The 24880-nt window shown below is 58.3% G+C and overlaps 1 protein-coding gene across 3 annotated transcripts; it reads right to left on the bottom strand.

Moving 5' to 3' along the window:
- Positions 1-840: 840 nt before the first annotated feature.
- On the bottom strand, positions 841-24020 carry Rorc (RAR related orphan receptor C). 3 transcript variants are annotated; one of them, XM_078027546.1, is made up of 11 exons: positions 23867-24020; positions 22079-22108; positions 11005-11090; positions 10595-10736; positions 8993-9502; positions 8690-8811; positions 7280-7412; positions 7065-7136; positions 6739-6849; positions 5511-5620; positions 841-1708 (listed from the first exon to the last, which is right to left on the bottom strand). In XM_078027546.1, the coding sequence occupies exons 1-11, from the start codon at positions 23907-23909 to the stop codon at positions 1547-1549; spliced, it is 1521 nt and encodes a 506-aa protein (XP_077883672.1). In that variant the 5' UTR covers positions 23910-24020; the 3' UTR covers positions 841-1546. The 3 variants fall into 3 exon arrangements, with proteins under 3 accessions (XP_077883672.1, XP_005331294.2, XP_077883673.1); XM_005331237.4 differs by having other exon boundaries at positions 7029-7136; positions 23867-24019; XM_078027547.1 differs by lacking the exons at positions 10595-10736; positions 11005-11090; positions 22079-22108; positions 23867-24020 and adding an exon at positions 9958-10588 and having other exon boundaries at positions 7029-7136.
- Between the last annotated feature and the right edge of the window lie 860 nt (positions 24021-24880).

The following is a 24880-nucleotide window of genomic DNA, read 5'->3' as shown; positions in this document are numbered from 1 at the left end:
ATCCTCCCATCACCTGCTATTTAGTTCTCCCTGGAGGGTCCACCGCTATTTCTGACGCAAAGGAAATTCTGGGACAAGGTCACAACAGAGAACCAGATCCCTGGTTCTTCCTGGTAGACGCAGCGGCAGCCAGTCACAGAGCCGCGGGATGGCTTCACCTTCTCTTTTTCATGGGGAGAGTAGTCCCTGGCCAAGGAAGTCCCCCTGTCCCCAGTGTCTGTCTTTCTTCATCCCCGGCCTTTTTTATATTCTGTGCAACAGGGTCTCACTAAGTTGCTGAGACTGGCCTTGAACTTGGGATTCTTATGCCTCGGCCTCCTGCGTAGCTGGGATTGCGGGCGGGGGACGCTCTCTACCCCGCCTGGCCTCTGGGCAGCTCTGGTGATAGAACATGGTTGGAGCCCGGTGGGAGTTTGGACCACTCCAGGTGTAAGACTGGTGGGCTGGATCGCCACGGAAATGTCCTGGGATCCTACAGACTGAGACTCTTTCTGAGGTCACTAGGTTTCTCTGAGCTGTGACCTCGGGATGAGAGAGAGTGTGTCAGACCAAGGGTGCCAAAAGGACTGCAGGACTGCCAGTTTAGTTCACCTGTATTTCGCTTGTGTGTGAATGTGTGTCAGACCCCTACGGTTTATATTTAAAGTGCGCATAAAAGGGTTCTTCTTGACCTCTGTATCTCTTGACCTGAGGGTATTGGCGTCCACTGTGTTACCCTCCCTTCACACCCAAATCCCGGGACAATTACCCCCCTCCCTCCACCCCCTTCCCATTCTTGTCTGCCATAGGTTTTTTTTTTTTTGGTACCAGGGATGGAACTCTACTGAGCCACACCCCCAGCCCTATTTTGTAGTTTATTAAGACACTGAGTTGTTTAGCGTCTCGCCATGGCCGAGGCTGGCTTTGAACTCGTGATCCTCCTGCCTCATCCTCCCGAGCCTCTAGGGTTACAGGCGTGTGCCACTGTGCCCAGCATTATATTCAGGTTATTTAGATCCCAGGAAAAGGGCAGGGTGCCCAACAACTTCTTTGCTGAACTAAGAGGAAGAAAGAAGGCAGAAAATGTAAGGATCCAGATTCATGTTATAGACAGGTCCTTCTGGGCTCTTGCCACTAGTCTCTGAGCTTGATCCATCTCCCCCAGCCAAAGCTCCGGGGGAAATGCAATGAGGTATTTCAAAGGCCTGTTCTTAGCTTCTGAGCCCAGAGTTGAGTTCTTCTCATCCAGGGCGCCCTGGACTCCCTGTTTTCTCGAGGACACCTTGGTCCTCCTAGAGGTCCTTATATCCCGTCCACCCCATACTCCCAGAAGACGGGTGGAGGGGGTGGGAAATGGGACAGAACAGGGCCAAGGCTGGAGACGGGGTTCTTCCACGCCCCCCTCTGGCTGGTGATCCACTGCCAGGTAAATCTGGGGGTAGAAAATCAGTCTCAGTATTTGCTCATTCCCAGAGAGTTGCTGGGGCCCACCCTCCAGAGACCTGGGGAGAGAAAGGCTGAGAGTGGACCCAGGTCTGAAGGGAGAGGAAAGGCATCCTTGTTCGGGTCACTTGGACAGCCCCGCGGGGGACTCGGTGTCAGTGCTGAAGAGCTCCTTGTAGAGCGGGGGGAAAGCAGCTTGGACCACGATGGGGTGGAGATGCTGGAAGACCTGCAGCTTCTCCACGTGCTGGCTGCACAGGGTCCGGAGCTTCCCCTTGGGTGGCAGCTGGAGGGGGGAAAGAGGGAAGGAGGTCAGCGCCCGCAGCTCCCCAGAGCGAACCTCACCCTTCCTGGGACACGGTGTCCCTCCTCGGTTTCCTCTTATGCGCTGGCACTTTTGGATCCGTCAAATCTCTTTGATAGAAGTGACAAAGTATAAGTGGGGCACGAGGCACAGGCCTCTAATCCCAGCCCCTGGGGAGGCTGAGGTTAAAGGGTCATGAGTTCTGGGTCGGCCTCAGCAGTTTGGTGAGACCCTATCTCAGAATGGAAAAGCAAAAAGGGCTGGGCATGGGCATGCTCAGTGGGTTCAATTCCTAGTAACTAGAAAAGAAAAAAAAAAGGCTCGGAAAATAAAAGGTAAGTGAGAGCTGACGAGAGACCACTGAATGTTTTCTGGGTGCAGCCCCCAAATTGTGTTCCTGCTACTCATAAAATCAACTTTGGTTCTTGTTGTCCCAGTCATCTGCACGGCCTGCCTTTCTAATCCTTTTGTTAACTAATTCTTACTTTCAAGTATCACCCCTTCACCCTCCCTGCCCGCCTCAGTAGTTCCCTGATTCTCCTCTGTCTGGGTTAAACACCCTTCCTCTGGGCTCTCCTCGGGTACTTACCTCATTGTAGGAAAAGGATCCAATTGTCTGCCTTCCTGTATCGCGTAGAAGTTAACTAGGTTCTACCATCTCTCTGCGTGCTCTGTACCTGTCATGACTCTTTGGCTCATGGCAAAGGCTCAATAGTTCTTTGTGTGAAATAAAAAGACTTCTAAGCAGGGGCCCGATGCTGCAGGTAGTAGAGCAACCCTGGCAGCCCTCAGCCGAGGGAAGAGGAAGAAGGCACAGAAGCCCACAAGGAGATGGAGGCAGGGAGACCTTCAGAAAAAGGCTGAAAATATCGTTTCTCTCCCGCGGGCTCCTGGGTGTGGGGGTGCAGTGCACACCTGTGATTTTAACAGCTCAGGAGGCGGAGGCAGGAGGATGGCAAGTTCAAAACTAGCCTCAGCAACTTAGCAGGGCCCCGAGCAACTTAGGGAGACCCTGACTCAAAGTAAAAAATAAAAAGGGGCTGGATGAATGTTTTCTGTGATATAAGGAGGCTGATTCACAGTGGGACAGGGAGCGGGAGCATGGGAGGAACAGATGAACTTTAGATAGGGCAGAGGGGTGGGAGGGGAAGGGAGGGGGCGTGGGGTCATTAATGGTGGTGGAATGTGCTGGTCATCATGATCAAAGTACATGTACGGAGACACGAATTGGTGTGAACATACTATGTATACAACCAGAAATATGAAAAAATGTGCTCTATATGTGTAATAAGAATTGTAATGCATTCTGCTGTCATAGATAAATTTTAAAAAGGGGGGCTGGAGATTTAGCTCAGTGGTAAAGCACCCTTGGGTCCAATCCCCAGTACCAAAACAAAACAAAACAAAACACACACAAAAACAAAACAAACAAACAAACAAAAACCCCCAAACCTCTCCAGCCATCACCTGCCCCTGCTAGGCGACCTTTCTGCCTGGGAAGGTGACGGGGAAGAGGCAGCCTGGAATCCCTCCTGACTCGTGAATCCACTGTCTTTGGGTGTTTACTGCTTTGCCCTGAGTTTGACTGGACTATAACAATAGCTTCGTTCACTCCACAAATATTTTTTGAAAAACTCTGAATCTGTGCTAGGTGCTGCGATGGGCTCAGGTGACTCATGCGTATGATATAAAATCTCTACTTTTATTCCATTCCCATACAAGTGAGGGAACCAGAGAAAAGATCAGTGATGTGGCCACACAACAACATTTTGGGAAAAACAGCGAACCACGGGTACTACTGTGGTCCCGCAGGACTGTAAGGGTCAGTGGCTCTATCAGTAAGTACACTCCACGGAGAAACCAGGGAAGGATGCGCGTGGGAGCGCACTCCTGTTGTGAAGCAACCCAGGAGTGTGTGTCCTGTGTTGCTAAGTTCTTTAAAGACAACGAAGCAGGGCCGGGGTTGTAGCTGGGTGGAAGAGCACTTGCCTACACGCACAAGGCCCCGGGGTTCAAGTCCCAGCACCACAAAACAAACCAACCACAATGACCGAAGCTCAACTAAATCAAAGCAGGGTGAAGAGCAGAGGGCTTCTTTAGAGGAGAACTTGGTTAGGAAAACCTCCCCGGAGTGAAGGGAGGGAGTCAGTCATTGGGTAACTGGGGGAAGAACCTTCTGGACCATGCCGACGAAGGCAGGCACCAACGCCCTGAGATACAGCTGATCTTGACGCGCTCTGGGAACAGCAGGGAGGCCGGGTGGTTGAACAGTGGTGAGGGGCAGTGGGAGGTCGAGTGAGCAGAGAAGACAGTGTTATGTCACCAAGCCAGTGGGCCATGACACAGACGCGCCACCTGAATCTCAGCCCCAGGAGGGCTGGGAACAGGAGTGGGATGGGATGGGATCTCGCCCTTAAAAAGGCCACCGTGGATGCTGAGTGGCACGACAGGGCAGGTGAGGGTGGCACAGCGGTCCAGTTAGGTGGCCTCTCTAACAGTCCGAGTGACACAGCAGTCACTTAGCACCTAGCACTGAGCCTGGTGCGTAACAGAGGCCCACTTGCAGGATGACACAAATGGTTCCTTCCACTGGTTCCAAAGTAAATTCTCTAAACAAGAGCTGATCACATCATCCCTCTATCCTTTGGGGCTCCCACTGCATAGAAACCAAGCCTTCACTCTTTCCTACGGCCCTAAAAAGTCCTCTGGTTTTCTTCTGACTTCATCTTTAGACTTACTTTCTGTGAGTCTTCTGCCTCATCATTCAGTCCTGATGTCACACATTAGTAAAAGGATATCTTGAGTTATTCTCCTTTGTTTTATTTATTTATGCAACACTGGGGATCGATCCCAGGGGCATTCTACCACGGAGCTACATTCCCAGCCCCTTTTAAAATTATTTTCAAATTTTTGAGGCAGGGTCTCACTGAATTGCCGAGGCTGGCCTTGAGCTTGCCCCCCTCTTGCCTCAGTCTCCCAGGTGGGTGGGCTCCCAGGCATGCGCCACCGTGCCCGGCCGCATCCTCAGTTTGCTCATATCGTTCCCTAGTCCTGGGACGCCGGCCCCGTCCTCTCAGACCTCTGTTAAAACCTTCTCTCTGTCATGACCTTCTCTGGAAGCATTTATGGTCCCCTCCTTTGACCCTCAGATTGTTTTTAATCTCTGTTCGAGGCACTCATATTTTCCTCAAAACCATTTATGGTAATTTATTGGGGGCACAGGGACATCGTGGAAAGAGCCCCAGGGTTAAATCTTGCATTTATGGCTTCATGGATAATATAAACAAGTCACTGAAGTCTCTTTATTGCTACAGGGAGACTTTAGCACCTGTCCTATTGACTGGGTTGCTGGGAGGATGACAGAATCTACCAGGGAAGCACTTTGTTAATCACATATCACGTTCTGTTCTATACTAGAGTCACATCAGAAGGTCCACGAGCCTCTTCGTACCAGATCAGGCTGTCTTGGCAGGAGCAAGAACAGCATCTCTGTATCTTTTCACGGTGCCTGGTAAAGCTGGTGCGGTAAGTGTTGGCTATATTAAACTGAATTGCTCCCTGGAGGTGCCTCCCAATTCCAGGCTCCCTAACTTTCCATCTCTGTGCACACACAAGTCGCTGCTCGACCCCTCCGTTCCCACGGCTGTTGCAAGCTCTCGGACACAACATGGCACTCTAGCACGCTCTCCTCTGCACCCGCAGACCCTGGCCCTGATGTCACCAGCTCTGATGTCACAGGTCTGGCCCAGGGCCTGGCCTCTTCTACCCCAGGGACTGCGCCTACCTTTGCCAGGAGGCCTTGGCGATGCGTCTTGCAGAGATGGTGATGAAAGGCCAGCTCCAGATTGTACTGCAGCTGTTCTACTTTCCTTTTGTCTTGGAGCCCCGGCCGATCTGAAGGAGGGGATGGGACCAGAGCGAGAACAGAGAGAACAGGGACATTCACTTCCAGCAAAAGGGCGTGTTGTACCTTTTGGATATCTACTGGAGAGAGGCCATCTTATCTGAGTGTGTGTGTGTGTGTGTGTGTGTGTGTGTGTGCTGGGACCTTGGGCTTGGCTAGTTGTCTCCAAGAGAAACTGGGGAGAGAGGAAAGGAATGGGAACTTCTCACCTCCTAATCCCCAGCTACCTTCTCTTGGGTTACCTGGCATTTCCCACGGCCCATTCAATGCTAGGCACCAGGCTTCGACCTGGGGGCTAAGGAAGGGTTGGAAGAGGGCTGCCTGCCCCAGACAAGAATGGTTCCAGGTGGGACATAGCCTTTCCGAAGCCACTCGGGCCCACCCAGGGCCTCTGCTGTCATCCGTGGCTAACTTCCACACCCAAACCACGTTTTGCCCCACTTCCTGAAAATGTCCAGCAGTCACCTTTAAAGCTTTATCTCTAGTTCCAGGAGCACGTTTAGGTCCCTACTGACTGGCAGAGCCAGAAGACTGATCCTGTTGACCTGCCAACTCAGGTTAGCAGCCAGACCCACTTCCCCGGGTTCTTGGAACACTTAGCATTCAGTCGGCTCCGCCCAGGCCTCTCCAGCCCAGTGGAGAGGATATCCAGAATTCCGAAAATGAAGGCACACGGAACAGTGATTCTCGACCCTGGCGGCCTGGGGTGGGCTGTTAAAATTTTGGGTGCAATTACACTGGAATGTCTGCAAGTGGAATCCAGGCACCAGGAGACTTTTGAAGTTCCCCGGGTGGTTCCAATGTGTGCGACGGCGGAACCTCTGACCCACACCGACAGCCAGATTGATTTCCACATGGAAGGGGCTCCTCTCCTCTCAGCTTCACTGCTCCCCACTTCTGCAGCCCCACCCTGTGCTGCTCCCGGGCCCCTCCGAGGCACCACTGAATCTTCAGTTTGACTCATGGTATTTGATAGCATTATGGAGCAGGCTCCTTCTGCGATTTCAAGCAATCTCCCAGACTTCACCACATCCGAAGGCCCGGGCTCCTCCGCGCCTGCTGGGCCTCTACCCCTAAGAGTCCCTTCCCCGAGCCCGGTGGCACTCACTGGCATTGATGAGAACCAGGGCTGTGTAGAGGGCAATCTCGTCCTCAGAAAAGCGCAAGGCGCTGAGGGAGTGGGAGAAGTCGAAGATGGAGCTGATGAACTCGCTGCAGCCTGATGGAGGGGAAACGAGAGAGTGAGAGAGGTGGGGGAGACCGGGGTGCCCAGGACAACGCCCTCAGGGTGTTCGGGGGGCACGCGGCAGTCGACCCGGCAGAGAGCGTGCCCCAGTCACAAAACTCGGAATGGGGTTGGCACGAGAATCCTCTCTCTCATTTCCCCCTGCCCCTCACCCAAGGCTCGGAACAGCTCCACGCCACCGTATTTGCCTTCAAAGAAGACCGTGTGGTTCTCAGCATTGTAGGCTCGGCACATCCTGACCAACACGACTTCCATTGCTCCTGGAGGGGGGGAGGACAGTGGACAGGCAGCACCAAGCAAAGCCAGGAATCCGCCTCTGACACCCTCAGGGCCCTGGTCTAGGCCACCTCCCTCGCGATGGCCCTGTCCCCCTCCCCCGGGCTTGCCCACCCCTCCTGCACACCTGCTTTCAGCAGGACGATCTGGTCATTCTGGCAGAGCTCCATAAAGCCTGAGAGCCTCTTGGCGAACTCCACCACGTACTGAATGGCCTCCGTGAGACGGTGGGCACAGCGCTCCCACATCTCCCACATCGACTGTGGGCAGAGGAAGATCTGGCTGCAGCCCTCGGTGGAACCTGGCGACTGACCTCCCGAGCCTCTGCCCTCCCTGCCAGGGGTTCTGAACTCCCTAAGGACTGCACCACCCAGGGGCACCCTACCACTGAGCTGTACCCCTAGACTGTTTTATTTCGACACAGGTTCTCACTAAATTGCCCAGGCTGGCCTTGAACTTGTGATCCTCCTGCCTCAGCCTCCTGAGTCCCTGGGATTACAGGTGTGAGCCACCACACCCAGCTAACACTGGCATTTTTAAAAGCCTATTCTTAGCACAAATGCACTTAGGAGTCAATTCCTGTCAGCCAGTGGCACTTACTAAGCACCCACCAGCTCCTGGTGCTGTTATTGTGGGGAATAAAAAATGTATGAGCTAGAGCTCTACCCTCACACAATTTGCATTTTGTCAAGTCTCCCCCCAATCCAAAAAAGGACATAATCAAGGTCTTGATAACCTAGAGAAGCAAATGTGAAGTGCCACACGAGTGCTTTTAGAGCAGGCGGTATTGTCAGAGTGTAACAGAAAAGATAGCATCAACTTTGATGCCTGATGAATCTGAATCTGACTTTGGCTTTACTGCTTGTGATCTTGAGTACGTCAATTAACCTCTCTGAACTCAGTGTCCTAGTTTGTTAAAAATATTAATAAACGTTGCAGGTGCAGTGATTCGCTCCTCCAGCAACTCAGGAGGCTGAGGCAGGAGAATTCCAAGTTGAGATCAGCCCCAGCAACTTAGTGAAACCCTGCCTCAAAATAAAAAAGGGTTGGGGATGTGGCTCAGGGATTAAACACTGCTGGGTTCGATCCCCAGTGCGAAGGGAGTGGGGAACAAAGGAATAAAGGCCACCCTCACAGTCTGACAGCTGGAAGGGTCGAAGATAATCTGTGTGAGGCATTTAGCACGGTGCTTGGCAGAAAAGGGGTGTTGAACCATCAGTCCTCAGGGTTCTGATTATTGTTGGTACCAACAGAGGGGCAAGAAGGAGCGTGTGAAGGTGGGTGGTGGAGGAGGTTCAGTTGAAACCGCGTGAAATTTTGATAGGCAGGGGCCAGGGAAAAGCTCTCGGTCATCCGCCAGGTTTTAGACGGACATGTAGACGCACACCCACGTTAAAAGCGGCACGCACACTTGCTGGGCAGCCTGTGTCTCTCTGCAATTCCCTGCCTACCCTGCCCCGGGGTGCGCAGGTAGTCATCTCTGGACCCTCAGGGATGGTGACATGTCCTCCCTTCATGCTCCATCTCCCGGCCTCACCTTCCTCTGGTAGCTGGTCACCTCCTCCCTGGAGAAGAGGCTGGTACGCTGCCGCAGCAGGTCCTCCAGCCGCAGCTGGCAGGTCTCTCGATAGGACTTACAGACGTTCTGTGCCAAGTGCTCTGGGGCAAGAAGAAGGCACACTGGATGTCAGCCAGTCCTTCCCCGGCCCACACAAGGACCCTTCCCTCTCTGCCTCCTGCCTTGAGCCCTCACTCCCTGGCACTCGTGTTTGATCGACAGGGCTCCTGGCAGAAGCTCCTCCCTGGTCCTCACTACCCCACAGTCTGTGCAGCGGCTCACCTATCTCCGTCAGGGAGGCATAGGGAGCCTCGGGGATGCTGTGGAAACTGGGGCTGTAGTAGCCATCTGGACCCTGTCCTGGTTCCCCAAGCCCAGGATGCCTGGGTCCCTCAAAATGAAGTCCGCCTCTGCCAGGCGCCAGCTGGCCGCCTGTGCTGTAGATGCCCTCTTCGCCCTCCGCCTTGCCCTGCTCTGGGCTGTACTCAAGGTGGAAGGAGGTCCCACTGAGCTCCGCCTTGGCCAAGTGGTTGGAATACGACGGCCCAGAGCCAGAGGCTCTCAGGAGGCCGGGGGGACAGGCGGAGGCCTCGGGCAGGTCAGGTGAAGCGCCAAGAGGCAGCTGCCCGTCCGGGATCCCCGAGGTGTAGGTGAGGGCATCCGCTCCTCGACCCCCTGCTGGAGGGGTCTTGGCCACTTGTTCCCGTTGCTGCTGCTGCTGCTGCAGTTGCTTCTGCACTTCTGCATGGAGGCTGTCCCTCTGTTTCTTGGACATGCGGCCGAACTTGACGGCTGGAGGAAGTACAGGGACTGGGAGTTTAGGAGGCAGAAGACGGGGTTCACGGAGGAGTCAGCAGGCACCGGGTTGTCATAGGGTGGACCTGGCGCTTTCCGATCCCAAGCTCAGCTCTCCCGGCCTTGCTCTCCCTTTGGGAACTGAGGCTCAAGGCTCCTCCCACCCCCTGACTCCTGTCCCTTTCAGAATCTGTCCTGGCTGCCAATTCCATCCCCCGAACTACATCTTCTAAGTTGTAAACCAGTGTCCTATAATGGCAGAGTTTAAGCCGTGGGCCTGGGCTGGGGATTCCGGCCTCCTGAGATTGGGGCTGGGGGGGATCAGGAAGAGAGGGCCTCAGGTGGTAATCGGGGTCAGCCCGCTCTCTGTGAGGGCCAGAGGAAGAAGAGGGCTGAGAACCCAGGTCTCCCTGTGGTCAGGCTGCAGGCTCCCTGGTGACCTAGATACTCACCACAGCCCAACCCGGCTCCGAGGCTGCCTTCTGAACATCCTCTTCTGCTCTCTCTTTCCTGCCTTTTCACTCCCCCCACCCCTCCCAGGTGTGGGGGCACAGCCCCTGGCCCCGCCTGCCCCTGGCACCCCTGCATGTTTCCTTTCTTTCACTTTGTTATTTTGAGCACCGAAAAGTGCTGACAGGCTCCTTCTGGCTCCCCACCCTCTGATGCACCCCCTGCCCCACCCTGGGCTTTCTCCCAGTGGGGGCACCAGGGGGACCCGCAAGCTGCTGTGGTGAGGGGGGTGGATCAAGCCCTAGGAACACAGTACCGCCCACCGTGCCCCCGCTTCTGGGTCATTCTCAGGCTCTGGTCCTGTGTCCTAGGATAGGAATGGGATCCAGGGAGGGAGCTGGAGCTCTAAACTAGGGTGACGGGGCCAGAGGGAGCAGGATGGGCGCTGGACCAGAGGGAACAGCGTGCGGAGGAGAGCGAGAGGCGAGGACCTGGGAGAAGCTGGTGGAGTAGAACCTCAAGTTGGGGTTTTGGAAGAGCTCGGAAGGGAGAAGCTCAGAGAGGAGAGAGGGGTGTGAGGGGAACGGAGAGGGACCGTGGAGGGCGCCGGGCAGGCCAGCCCAGCTCCGGGGACCTCACCGTCTCGGGACATGCCCAGCGCCAGGCACTTCTGCAGGCGGCAGTGTTGGCATCGGTTGCGGCTGGCGCGGTCGATGGGGCAGTTCTGCTGCCGGGAGCAGGAGTAGGCCACGTTGCACTGCTGGCTCCGGCGGAAGAAGCCCTGGGAAGGAGGGGAGGCCCGACTTCTCATCCTGGCCAGCTCTGTCCTAGGGGCTCCTGCTTTTCCCCACCCCCAGACGCACCGCCTTTCTCACCTCCATTTCTTGGTGTTAATTGTTATTTGTGCTGCAATCACTTCCCCAGCTTAAGAGGATGCCCTCCAGGGCTCAGGGCCCCCAGGGAAGCACCACTAAGGACACGGTTAGCCCCTTGCCCTCCATCCCTGAAGAGAGTCTGTGCCTGTGTTGAGGCATGCGCCCACGACTCACCTTGCACCCCTCGCAGGTGATGACGCCGTAGTGGATCCCCGACGACTTGTCCCCACAGATTTTGCAAGGGATTACTTCGATTTGTGCTGGAAGAGAGAAAGAAGGAGGTCAGCGCAGGAGTCTGGCTGCGCTCCTCCACCACGGAGCTGGGCTGCGGGCGCAGGCTGGGTGCCCCCGACTTCTCCAGCCAGCTCCAGCTCACTCCTTGCAAAGTGGAAGGAGAAGCCAAGAGGCAAATGCTTCTCCGCAAAGGGCCTGAAGGGGCTTCTTTTGTTTCACAGAGGAGAGGCTTGGAGGGGGCAGCTGGGGGAGTTGGATCAGCATTTTAGAGGCCCAAGGAGCAGCTGCAGGGAAGCCACCTGCTCAGCCCCTCAAGTCAGCTCGGGTCGCCCCTCTTGCCGTGGGCCACAGGAGACTCACTGCCTCGCAGCACCTGCTTCCCGCGCGCGCGAGGGGCTTCCTTTGTGCTTCCCTCCCCCACTGGGGCTTGGCCCCCATGACAGAGTGTGGGGCATGGCAGGAAGAGGTGTGCACCCAGCAGGTGCCGGCCATCCTCCGCCAGACGTGAAGGCTGGGGGGGGGGGCTGCACACCAGAGCCCGGGAGCCCCTAGTGGGGTTCACAGAGTGGAAATGGAGAGACTAGGAAGGAGCTAGAGATGGAGCCCAGGAAAGTGGGGCTCGACAACCCAGCTCTGCTGGATGCCTCGGAGCCCAGGGCGAGAACCCAATAGGACCCATAGGCCGTTGGCCCTCGAGCGGAAAGAGGTGACCGTGCCTCAGCGTGTAAGAGTGTGTGCAAAGGCATCTGTGTCCGACAGAGCACGCCTGTTGAACTGGCCGAGACTAGGACCATCTCAGTCACCCATTCACCTGGTGGGTGAAGGACTAGGCCCCTCACACAGCCAGTCGGCCCGAGAGCCTCTATCTCTGTGCCCTTAGGCTGTCCACTATGCTCTTCTGTGTGTGTGGCTTCCGGGACACACTTACCAGTGGGCATGTTTGAAGGTGTGCGTGTGTGTGCGTGTGTGTGCGTGTGGCATGTTTGCCTGTAGCAGTGTTCACACGCGTCTGTCTGTGTGTTGAGCCTGCTCACTGGGCACTAGGACCGGTCTTCTGTCCCCCCCTGAGCTCGCCGTCAGCTCTGCCCGCTGGCCCCCCCCTGTGGTCTGCTGTTGGCTCCAGGTTCCTGTCCTCTGTAATGCCCAGGACTTTCTGTTGAGTGTCCAGCTACTGGCCAGAGGCCTCCTCCTAGCCCATCCTTGAAAGGTACCTGGACAAAGCCTGGGGTCCCTGGTTATTTCAGATGCCGAGGGGCCCTTCTGAGGACATGGGGGTCTCTTTTTCACCACAAGTGACCTGCGGGCTCCCCCTCTGAGTGGGGAGGCCAGGGGCGGAGCTGGAAGAATGGTCTAGGGTCGAAGCTCCTCGTCTGTGACACATCTCACATCCTGAAGGGCAGAGGACGAGTCCCTTGGCAGGAAAATCGATGTTCCTGGGAGCTCTTGGCCAGCCTCAGGCCCGGCCCTGCTGACGTGAGATGGAGAGGGAGACCTGGCTTGCCCTCCTCTCTCCTGGAATGTTGTTTCTATTCCCCTTAAGCCACTGTCCTCGCAGGCCAGCCTGGAGCTGAGTCAGAGCGTGCAGGGGCCTCCTCTTGGGGACAGGGCACATGGGGGTCTGAAATCCTCCCACTGGCTCTCAGTCCTTTACCCCCCCTCAGCGGCACTCGCGCCCAGCACCGGCACAGTGAGCCGTGGTCACCCCAGGACCAGATGGCAAAGGAGGCTTTCTGATTCTGCCCAGGAAACTCCCAGCAGGTCTCGATGACAGAGGAGAAAAGAAGAGGGCACAACGTGGGGCTCCAGCTTCCAGTCACATTCTCTCTCCACCCGCAACGAGATCCAGATAAAAACAACGCCAGTCCCCGGGGTGACCCCAGGTAGTGCAGCATGATAAGTGACGTCACCAGAGAGACCCGCGGCGGGGGCAATGGGGACCGTGAGAGGCGCTCGGGCCCCACAGGTTCTGCTCTTGCCCAAAGCCTTCCCCTCCAACACTGTGGTATCTCTCTCCTCAGTGACCTAAAGGCCAGAGCGGGGGAAACCAACGTGGGTCACCCAAAAAAGCCAGCGGGAAGGAGATTAGGCCAAGCCACGGTGGGAACTCGGGCTCCGGCCCAGCAGCCAACCACAGGCCTCCCTGCCTCTTCCCTTCTCCAAGAGCCACATCCGCATGCGTGTGTGAGCTGACCACATGGGTGACCCCAGACATACCTCCGTACCCCACACCTGACCCACTGCTGGTCCTGGCCCCAGAAACCTCACCGTGGTGTCACCAAGACCTGGTCCTTCTCATGGAAAGTGTGGCCACCCGAGGACAAACACTGACATTTGGGGGACACAAGAGCCTCCGACCCCAGCTGCCAGGCCACATTCTCCTCCATCCTCCCCAGCCACAACCCAAGGCAGAAGTGCACCGTGAGTCTGGCTCCAAGGGTCATACCCTCCGGCCTCTCTGAGTTTGGGGACTGGGAAAACAACCAAACAGAAACAGAGACAGACCTAGCGACGGAGGGGCCACACGTCCGAGGTGTCACAGGAAAACTCATGCTTTGTCCTGGCCCTACGCCCAACCCTCAACGCCGCCAGGCCTCCGTCCTCCTCCCCTTCCCCTGCCACCTGCACCCCCTTCAGTGCCATCCACCCTCAACCTCAAAGAGAAAGTACCGGGTGCCGAGTGTCTGTGACTTGTGGAGGAGGGGAGGAGGGGGCAAGGGAAGGGGCCTGGCAGGGGCGGGGGGTGACAGAGGAGCCGAGAAGCACCTCGGATAACTTCTCCTCAAGACCCACCCCTGCCGCCGGCCCCGGGGCAGCGAGTGGTGGGAACCCAGATTGGGGAGGGGGAGCTGAGTAATCACGCGATTACTCAGACTGCTGCCTGGGACAGCCTGGCCTGCCAGGAACTTGCCACCCGACGGCCCCGCAGTGCCAGGAACTGGAGCCCAGCAGAGGCCAGGAACCGTGAGGCCAGCCCTGCCTCCCGGCTCCCACAGCAGCCCCACCTCTGCCCCCTCCCTCACTGCTTCCTTGGGAAGATCCCTGTCTCTCCCTGCAACCCTCTCCTAAGGCATCCCGGGAGAAACCCCTCCAGTTCCACGTTTCCAAGAGGAGAGACAAAGGCCCAGGGACACATGGCGGCTCCTTAAATGGTGGCGACCGGATGATCTGGCCTTTTACCTCTCAAACCAGGGCACCTGGGGCCTTGGTCAGAAGTTCGTCCTGGGGACTGGGATGCATGTAGCTTGGTGGCTCTGGCCTTGCCTGAAATGCACGAGGTCCTGGGTTTGATCCCCGGAACCACACGACAAAACAAAAAGTAGGTTCCTGCTCAGGAGAGCTGCCGTGGGGCTCGAGATTCTTCATTTTAATAAGCTCCCAATGAGTAGCAAGAACTTAGTCCCTCTGCCTGCTTTTACCGCAGGCAGGCTGCTCCTCCCCGAGGGACCAGTAGGGCTGACACTCTCTTCCTAAGCGCTTTCTTTACCTTCCTTTTTTTTTTTTTTCTTTCTGGTGCCTGGGACTAAACTCACGGCCTCAGCTGTGCTAAATCCGAGCCCTACCTCTGAGCTGCCCTCCCATTCACCGGGCTCATTCTTGTGTCTTCCCTGACACCCAGGGGACCTTGAGCACGTCATTCTGATGCAGTCCTAGAAAAAGAAAATGAGGGGCTGAGGCTGTGGCTCAGTGGTCGAGCACTTGCCGAGCCTGTGTGAGGTGCTGGGTTTGATACCCGGCAGCACAAAAAAATCCAGAGCAAGACACAGTGTAAAAGGGCACGAATCTCCTCTGCTTTGCTCCGGAGACGGAAGGCTCTCCGGGGAGCATCCTCCTAGAGAAGCTCTTACCAGGAGAAATATGGTAGAGGAAAACCTCCTCTGCCCCCCAACTCCTCCAACCTCACCCTCTTGCAGCTGCGAGATTCATTGATAGCGCTCTTTGAATGTATCCAGAGCTTGGCTCTGGGCCCTGTCCAGGTGCCCTGTGCCACAGAGAGGAAGTGGTAGGAGCAGAGGAGGGGCTGCAACCCAGGGGGATCTCGCCCCTCAAACTCCGGAACAGCCCTACGCAGGTGGAGAACATGCAGACGGAGGAACCCTGGGGCCCCCATCTCTTCTCCAGGGGAGTCCTGCCGCTCTGAGGCCAGGCCTGTGCCTCCTGGGTGGCAGTCTTACTCTATGCCAGACTTTGCATCACTGTGTAATGATCACGACAGTCCATGACAGAGGTGCAACTCGCACTGTCCCGTTTTCACAGATGAGAAGAACCCAGGCCTGCCGGGAAAAGGAGGCTCGATGAAGGTCACACAGCCCGAAGGGGCAGATGTGGCACTGGAACTTAGGTCTCTGTCACTCTGGAGCCAGGGCCTGCAATCGTTACGCGATAAACCCCACGCACCAAACCCGGATGCACCCAGAACACGGTGGGAGAGGCCACTGGCTTCAGGAGACACCTGTGAGCGAGACTGGGGAGCTAGGTCAGGAATCGAGGGAGGAGACCCCCAGAACGGAAGCTCATGTCCGGTACCAAGACCCAGAGAGACAGTCCCTCTGTGCCAGCTTTCCCTGCATGGTCGCAGCCCCTCCTGCCCTGATTCACTTTTCTCGGACCAACATCAGGCAAGTTGTCCACCCGCACAGAGCTGTGACGAGGGCACCCCGGACGACCACTGCCCCGGGAGGCTGTGGACCGGGCTTCCCTCTGGGGAGGCTTCTCTTGGCAGAAATGAATGAACGAAGGCGTAAGAAATAGGACGGACGGCAGCCCCTTTCTTAGCCCCGGCCCCTTCTCTTCCCACCGAGACCACAGCTCCAGCCAGGGTCCCCTGTGACCCTCACCTGTCACCAGCCTCCCTCCTTCTCAGCTCTCAGTTCCCCCAGCTTCTGCAAAGCTGGAAACCAAGGTGGTGGGCGCCACCGCAGCGGAGCTGGAGAGGGGGGCCCAGGTGGGGCCGGTGGGGCCACCGCGGTACCTGGCTGACACCACCCCCCCAGGCGGGGCCCTCCCCCCACCCCTGAGGAGACTTTTCTGCTAATATGCCCCATCCTCCAGCTGAGAAAACAGCGAAGCTAAAACTCAGGTGGGCGAGGGAGAGTCTGGGGTTTTGAGAAGCCACGAAAGGCGGGCAGCCACCTGAAACCCTCTCCTGCTGCCCCCGCCGCCCCCGCAGTCTGGGACAGGAGGAAGGAGGGGAAACAGAAGAATCGGGTGAAAACAACCAGCGGATGGGGGAGGGGGTGAACCACCCGAGGAAGCTGAGGAGCCCCCACTCACTGCCAGGGGCCTCCTGGGCCTCCAGGACCCTCGCCTGCCGTCCCAGGGTGCCCTCTGCGGCTCCAGGAAGCCCTGGATCCAGAGAGGCTGGCCCCGAGGCCCTGCCCTGTGACTGCCCGTCCTCCCCATGGGCAACCCCAGCCCTTGGGAAGGGGCTGCACTGCGGAGGCCGGATCTCAGAGAGGACTGGCCGCTGGGGACGCAGAGAGACCCAGGCGTCCTCCTTGGAGAGCTCTTAGATGGGAAAGTCCCTGCTGTGAGTCAGCAGCAGGGGCAGCCGTGAGCCCGGGGGAGCAGAGGAGCAGCACGGGGGTCCTCACTGTGACGAGGGCCAGACCTGCGCATCCTGCCCCTGGGGCTGGAAGGGGAGGGAAAAAAGAGGACCCTGCAGGAGTGACAGAAGGAAGGAGGAAGCCTTTCCTAAAGTCCTTGGGTGGCCTGGACCCTCAGGGTGAGGCCTGTGACACTGGGGACTGGGAGTCCTTTCCGGCCCACGGCTCCTCATTATCTGACCCCATTGAAGCTGAGCGCAGAGCCAAGGCTGGACGTGACCCCACGCCCCTCGGCCTCTCTTCTCCAGCCCAGGCCCAGTACCAGGGTCTTACGGCCTCCTTCCACGTTTGCTGTGCCCCTTGAGGTGGGGTGCGGGCCGCCCTCCCTGTGGCTGGCAGACTCCCTCCGTCCTCCTCTGTGCTGTGCCTGGAGCTTCGCACTCCAGCTCTCTCTGGGCTTCCCGTCTCCGCCACCTGTCTTTCCTTCCCACACCTCCACCCTGACGTCAGGTCTGCCTTGTGTGTTTCTGGGTCCTGTCCTGGGAGCTCAGCCTCTGCGTCTCTCTCTGCTCCTGTGTGTCTGGCTTTTGGTCTTTGGGTGTGTTACAGTCCCGAGCCTGTGCCCCTGACTCGCCCCAGCTGGCGGTGACAGGCACTCACCAGGGTCAGAACATGGGGCTCTGGGATACCCAGAGATGCCTAGGTGAGAAGGACCAGTGGCACGACCTCCAAATTGGAGGGGGGACCCTCTCCTACCAGCCAGCCTGGGTGGAGCTGTAAGCCAGGCGCGGTGGTACAGGCCTGTCATCCCAGTGGGTAGAGAGGATGAGGCAGGAGGATCAGAGTTCAAAGTCAGCCTCCGCAAAAGTGAGGCCCTAAGCAACTCAGCAAGACCCTGTCTCTAAATATAATAGAAAATAGGGCTGGGGTGTGGCTCTGTGGGCGAGTGCACCGGAGTTTAATCCTGGAACCCCCGTACACCCCAAACAAAACAAAACCTGAGTGTGTGTGTGGCGGGGAGTGGATACCATGCAGAGTGTCTCCCTCAGCCACTGCAGCGACTCCTGACCTCTTGCTGGGCTTGAAACACACCCAGTCATGCCACCCTACCTAGGGTTGATGTGCTGATTTGGGGCCATTTCTGGGAAGACCAGCTTCCAACCTTTGCTGCCCATGGGGAGGAGCCAGAAGGGAAACAGAAGGGTTTGGAAGGTTTCGGATCTTCTCATTCACCACAGCTCATCTACCTGCGCTGCAGCTCCCGCCTGATCACGGGAGTAGAGACCCTGTCTTGGCGTGGCCTCCTTTGCTTTTTCCCTCTGCGAGAGCTGAGTCTCTCTCGTTGCCCCTGGAGATGCCTAACTTGGGGACCAGGGCTCTGTCCTTGATCCTGGGCTCTTAAAACTGCGCACGCCTGTAATCCCAGTGGCTGGGGAGGCTGAGGCAGGAGGATCGCGAATTCAAAGCCACCCTCAGCAAAAGTGAGGCACTGAGCAACTCAGTGAGACCCTGTCTCTCAATAAACTACAAAACAGGGCTGGGGCTGGGGCTCAGTGGTTGAGTGCCCCGAGTTCAATCCTTAGTACCAAAAAAGTAAAAAAAAAATAAAAACACTGGAAGACTATCCATAGTTGGTTTTTATTTGGCTTTTAAATTTGGCTACCTTGTTTTGTAGCAAGAGACCAGGGCCCAGTAACTTGCCCAAGGTCACATGGCTAGGTAGTCACAGAGGTGGCACCAGACCCTGGTCATTGGACGCTCAGTCCATGGGTCTTTCCGGGGCCAATATGGCCTTCCTTCTGTGGCTTGTGGGAAGGTCCAGGGTCAAAGCTGGGGCTGCCTCAGGCCTCAGGCCACAGGAACCCAGGTCTGCCTGTTCCTCCTTCACCCAGGGCTCTGAGGGGTTCTCTGGCTTCCCTGACGTGATCTGCCACCCTGGCTCAGCTGGCAGACACAGGGCCTCTGGACATCTGCCCACCAGCTGTTGGCGCAGGGTTCCAAGCCAGGAAGGGGTGAAGCCGAGGGCTCTCTGCTCCCATCTCCACTACCCTCATCCCCAGCAAATGGGCAGCTGGACCTGCAGGAACTCACACACACACACACTTGGTCCTCATGTCCCTGGGGGGCAGGAAGTGGGATGACCCTGGGCCTGGACGCTGGGACTCTGACCCCCACTCCCGCAGCCTTGGTTCACTCTTGGTGTCCTGTCTCTGGCCGCAGCCGCTCCTCCGGCCTCCTGGTAGGCCCCACTCACCAAAAGCTCGGAGGCACCGGGGGAAACGGAGAGGAGCCAGGTGCGCACCCGCTGGGCCACCCCTGAGTTCCTTCGGAGGCCCTGGAAGTCACCAGCCTCCACGGGCTCCCAGCTGCGCGCTCTGAGGTTCAGCACCGCCCCTGGCGGGGGCTCAGCCTCTCTTTGAGCCTGGAGACCTCAGATACTTTCCAAACCTCAGGATGACGGGGAGCTCCTCACCGGTCCTTTAGCGGTGGGTGAAGGAGCTGCCTGGGCAGTGGGCCGCCCTACCTACTCTACCCACCTCCCCGGCTCTTGGCCTTGACCAGGACACACCCAGCCAGGGAGGGAGGCATCCTCAGCTTGCCCCCCAAACCTCCTCCTTCCCCGGGGCTCCCAGCCCCGTCCACTTACTTCTCATGACTGAGCCTTGCCGCCTCGGCACCCTGTCCTGGGCAGGGCTGGTCCAGGCTGGGGCGCAGCTGGCAGCGAGGTGGTGGGGCCTTCAGTGCCTCAGGCTGCGGCTCCGCACCTAGCTCTCCCCCAGGGCTTCTGGGCAGGGGGTTTAAACTCTGCACCACACAGGTGGCCAAGTGACAACCCCCCACCCCGCTCCCCCCAGGGGTGCAGCGGGTAGGATGACAGGCGCCCCACGTGGCCAATCTGGGCTCGGGGCAGGGTGTGAGGGGCGGGGCAGCCAATCATAGGGGGCGTTGGAAAATTCCAAAACCACAGGCGACCGACAGCCACACGCGGTGGAAGCTGTTTCCACTCGCCAGGGTAGCTCAGGCTGGGGAGCCAGGGCGGAGCTCGCGAGAACACCCCACGCCCCTCTCCCTGAGGACCCCGAGCCTGACCCTTTCTGCCAGGGCACACCAGGGACAGGGATGTTCCAGAGGTAAGTCACAGGATGTGTGCCCGGGTTGGTGGCAGGTGCCACCTGAGACTGCCAACAGCTGCGCCCAGCGGAGTGTGGTTGGGGAGACTGTCTCCCCAACTCCCTGCCACACCCACACTCCTCCTACAGGTGTGATGAACACCCTGGGCTAGGGAAACACGGAACTAACCGGAACTAACCGGAGCCTCAGGCAAAGGCCCAGGTCTGCAAGGAGCGGTTAGTCCACTGGAAATTTCCTGAAGAGCTTAATTACTACAATTGAAATGCAGATCATCACCACCATCACCATCACCATCATCATCATCATCATCATCATCCACCTCTCAGTCACAGTGCTGACTTGGTGCCAGAAATGGCCTTAAATGTTTTACGAGGATTATCTGATCCTCACAAAATACTTATTTAAAAAAAAATAATAGATTTTTTTTAACCTTTATAATTTATTTAATTTATTTTATGTGGTGCTGAGGATGGAACCCAGTGCCTCACACGTGCTAGGCCAGCGCTCCACCACTGAGCCACTACCCCAGGCCGCTCACAAAACACGTGATGAGGTAGCCACCACTATCTCCATTTCCAAGACGAGGAAAGTGAGACCCAGAGGATTTAAGTAACTTGCTCAAGGTCACACAGCGAGTCAGGGGTAAAGTCAGAATTCAGGCGCAGGCAGACTGGCTCCAGATCACGCTGGAGGGAAGGTTGGCTTTGGAGGGTGTTTCAAGCGGGGAGGTCTCTTACCAGGTGAGCTTCTCTGCAGATTTTCTTTGTCTGGGGGTCCTACTAACTGGCCAAACAATTTCAGTGACCCTCTTAGCCTCCTATCTGCTTGGTGGGGTCCCTTAGCCTTGGAAGGTCCTTCCCCAGGGTCCCTCTTGGTCTGGGGTCCCCTTCTTGAGACTGTTTCGATTTAGAGGTGGTTTCCCGGCTCCCTGACCTGGGGCGGGCCTTCACATCTCCTGAACTGACTGGGCCAAACTCCTGGGTAGCTTTGATCCCAGCCAGGTGAGGCCTTTCTCTGCTGGCCGTCCTGGGGGTTCAGGAGCTGGGGAAGGACACTCACGGGTGGGGTTCTGGAGAGCTGCAAAAGGCCAGGGGACTAGGGACCGGCTGGGAGGTATGGGCCCCGCTGAGGGTTCTGAGGTAAGGGATTAAGGATAGGATCGGGGTTTGGGTCTCCCAGTTCCTGCTGCTCCAAAAAGTCCCCCTCCTCCCCCCCACCCACATGTGGTCCCTGGCCCCCTTCCCCCAGCTCCCCCAGCTCCCCCCGCGCGCCCGCCCCGCGTCACTCTCTGACCCGCTTTTCTCCCAGGGCCCTGCTCAGCATTTCCGTGGGGCCCTGTGGCTAGCGGCAGGCAGGCAAGGCACCGATCAGGATTGTGCTGAGAAAGCAAACTCCCCCCACTTGGGAGGATGTCGCATCCTGGAGGGTCCCCCAGCCTCAGAGAGAAGGGTGACGCTTTGCCCTCTGAGAGGTTTCTGCTCAGCACTGAGAGGCTCTGGGGATGGCAGGGAGCACTCAGGGGCAGCAGGCCGTGCAGAAGCGGAAGTGGCCTCTTCTACCTCCCCGGTTCGAGGCTCGTGCCGTCGGAATGTTTTTCCAGAGTACCCTCAGCCTGTTGAGGGCATGCTGGGCATCTGCTTGGGGACTGAGGTGGAGTGGGTACACTTTCTGGGGGACTAGCCTCTTGCACAAACAAGGAGAGTAGATCTGATGTGCTGAGAGGTCCCCAGAGAGGATGCTCACTTGCTAATGTCCATTGGGAAGTCCTTCCCGAGCACTAGCCTCCTCCTCACATGCTGTATTCTCAATCTTTCAGGCCCTGGGGGGGGGGGGAACAGAGTGTCCCTGTCCATTCTATTTCCTGCAGAGACGCAGGCTCTCGGGCTCTCAGTCCTGCCCAGCCTGGCTCCAGGCTTGTTCACACCCCAGGATGTGTTAACCACAGAGATGAACACCAAACCCGGCCTGCAGCCGCAAAGCCTGGAGCAGGCCCTGGGGCCTCCACTGTGGCAGTTTCTGAGGCCACCCCTGCCCCCTGCCTCTCCATGTCAGCCTGTCCCCTGCTCTGTCTGGCATCTCTGCTCTGCTCTGCGGACGGTCCCTTCCCCTTGTGCCTCTCGGCTTCTTCCTGACGTCCTCCCGTAGCCCTGCCCCTGGTTCTCTCCCCTCCCTCCCCCCTCCCCAGGCTCCACTTCTCTCTAGGCCCGGGCCATCTTTGCCTGGCTCCTCCATGCTATCCAACTGCTGTGCCCACCTCTTACGCAGACCTCCCAGGGCCCTTGCTGAGTCCTGTCAGGCCACACCCCAGCACCAGATCTTGTCCCCAAGTCCCTACTCACAAGTATGGGTCTTCTTCGCAGCCAGTAGCTCTGGGAAGAGAAGACAGGTATCTGGGTCAGAGACCGAAGGGTCCCGGGACCCCCCACTCAGAGGGCCCACCTCCGCCTGCCCAGCAGAGCCTGGCACCCGAGCAGCGCGCCAGCCCCGCAGTGCCCTCTCGGCTTCCTTCTCTGTCCTTTAGCCACCGTAGCCCTCTCCGGTTCCTCAGAGAGCCTCCAGGGCTGGACTCCCCGGGCTGCTCCTCCTGCCGGGACTGTCCTTCCCCCAAGCCGGCCAACCTTCCTCACCCCTTGGGTCTCAGGTTAGGTCTCTTCCTCAGAGAAGCCGCCATGACATCCCCCTGCCCTGGCCCCCCCCCCTGCACTCAGCATCTTGCCTCGGATTGCCCGGCCCCCACTGCATCACCTAACTGCCATAAATGTGCCATGACCTGTGCTACGGAGTCCCAGCGTTCCCAGGACCCTCCAGAGCACCTGGCACGTTGGAGGGACACAGGAAATAGCCCAACCACGGTGAAGCTCTGCGGGAAGGAAATCCCTCGGTGGGTTGTCCAGGCCTGAAAGTGCCAGGGAGTCCCAGAGACGTGGGGCAGGGGGCGGGCAGAGGGCATGCTGGGGCCATCTGTAAATGCAGACCCTTCCCTGGCTCCCCTGGCCTGCAGAGGGAGGGATCCTTGTGCTGCTACTGCTGCTGCTGCTCTGGATCTGGGTAGAGACCAGGCAGAAGGGGGCACAGGTGGGTGGTGGGGGTTTGCAAGGATGCAGGGACCCCCAGATCCCTGGGGAGCTGCTGGGTGGAGTCTTGGCTGGAGTGTGGTTGGTGGGGTCACTCTGCTGTCCAAGCCGGACACAATACCCCTCCCCAGTATCTTGCCCACCCCTCCCGCTGTCCCTCTGCCCAGGAGAGGCCGTCCACAGGTCGGCCTCCTGCACCTGGTGGCCAGGGCTCTGCGGGGATGGAGGGAAGACCTGCTCCAGCGGCCACGCCCCCAGTGTTCTGGGCTCCACCCAATTCCCTCACTGACGTGGCACCGTCCTCCTCCAGCCTCACCCCGTGTGGGTGCTCCCCTGCTTGCCCGGGCAGCCAGCTGGTCTTCCTCCACCAGGTGGCCTTGGAGCTGGGCAGCTCTGGCCCTCAGCTTCCCCTGGGTCCTCTCAGCCAGCCAAGCTGTGTCCAGGGAGTCCTGCTCCCGGGGTGCCTGACCTCGTCCACTGGCGGGCCAAGGCCTACCCGGCTCTCTGCCCCCTTCCCCTGGCCCTGGGCTGCACGTTCTGTGCAGAAATGAAACCTCACACTCCTAGGCCGGCCGGGAGGGAAGTGCCAGGCTCCTGGGCACGGGCAGCTGACAGGGTGTGGCGGCCACCTTCCCCTCCCCCGCCACTCCTCAAAGGCAGGACAGGTCCTCCACTGCCCAGTGAACGAGGTGGAGTGGCCCGCCTCCCGCTTGCTGCCCAGGGGCCTGGCTGGCTGGAACCAGCCGGGTCTCCTCCACCTGCCGGGAGGACCAGCGGGTTCTGACCCTTCACTTGGGCCAGTTCCTGACCTGCTCTCCCTCCTCCCCACCCGACCTGTCCCTTCTCCACTCTCCCTTCCTCCCCCTTGGTGGGGGCTCCCCTGTTCCTGTGTCTCCTCTCTTATCCCCGCAGCCCTCCCATGTCAGCTTGGCCTGCTGGCCCCTGCTCTCCCTGCCAGCCCATCTGCGCCCTGGTCCCTCCCCACTCCCTTCCCCACTCTGCCCTCCTCCTGGCAGGCCCTTCCACCTGCCTGCGGGGCCAGGGCCCTCTTACCCCGTGGTGAGGCTCGGTGGCGTCTCTGTGGGGCCCTGTCCATGGGGCAGCTCCCTGGGTGCCGTCCTGGCTGCCCTGGCTGCCCAGGAGGGCAGGGAGCAGGGCCCAGGGGAGGGAGGAGGAGGAGGGAGGGACACCTGGCCGTCAGCAGGCAGGGGAGAGGAGTGGCTGGCAGAGCGTCCTGGCACCAGGAGGGGGCCTGGGAGAGAGGAGTGGGCCAGAGTGAGGAGCCAGCCGTGAGGGGAAACAGAATCAGCCAAAGGAGAGGAAGGAGTGTTTATTTGTCACCTACTGTGTACTAGGCCCCACGCCAGATCCTGAGTGTGAATCACGTCCTGCACACCCACCACAGGGAAGCGTGATTGTTCCAGATTCGCTAATGAACCCAGGATGCTCCCTTAACGACTTGCCCTGCTCCCTTAACGACTTGCCCGACTTGCCCGAGACCTGCACAAAGACAATAAATGGGGGCTGGGGTTGTAGCTCAGTGGTAGAGCGCTTGTCTAGCATGCATGAGGCACTGGGTTCCATCCTCAGCACCACATAAAAATAAAAAATAAAGATATTTAAAAAAAAAAGACAATAAACGGTGGAGCTAGGATTTGAACCCAGGTCCTTGTGACTTCAGAATCTGTGGTTTCCACCAGAGCAGGGGAGAGAGGGAGCAGAGGATAGTGAGGGAGGGGCGTGTTGGGGTCCTTGAAGACGAGGCCTTCTTTGCCCCGCTGTCTTTCCTGGACCTCCTGGTCTCTGCAAGGCTGCACATGCTCCGGGTCTGGGCAGGGCGTGGGCAGGGGAAGGGGTGGGGGAGCGTGGAGCAGGGGTGCAATAGGGGAGCAGAGGAGAGCAGAGAGGTCACCCCCAGCCGAGCCTGCGCACACTGAGGCCGCACTGGAGTCCGGGGATGGTCAAGGCACCAGGCCTCTGTGGCTCTCCTGCCCTGCCTCGGCCCAGAGTTTGATTAGCTGGGCCTGGCTCTCCTGGTTACCCAAGAGGCGGCTGGCCGGGGGCCAG

The sequence above is a fragment of the Ictidomys tridecemlineatus genome, chromosome 11, assembly GCF_052094955.1.
Source record: "Ictidomys tridecemlineatus isolate mIctTri1 chromosome 11, mIctTri1.hap1, whole genome shotgun sequence".
Lineage (NCBI taxonomy): Eukaryota > Metazoa > Chordata > Mammalia > Rodentia > Sciuridae > Ictidomys > Ictidomys tridecemlineatus.
This window is presented reverse-complemented; position numbering and strand designations above follow the sequence as displayed.

What these genes read in the sequence shown, in the direction of transcription:
- Rorc (XM_005331237.4), bottom strand. Translation starts at nt 23,909, where the DNA reads ATGGACAGGGCCCCACAGAGACGCCACCGAGCCTCACCACGGG. An exon ending in CCACCGAGCCTCACCACGGG is followed by an intron (nt 22,109 to 23,866) that starts GTAAGAGGGCCC and finishes TTCTCTTCCCAG; the next exon opens with AGCTACTGGCTGCGAAGAAG. An exon ending in TGCGAAGAAGACCCATACTT is followed by an intron (nt 11,091 to 22,078) that starts GTGAGTAGGGAC and finishes TCTCTCTTCCAG; the next exon opens with CACAAATCGAAGTAATCCCT.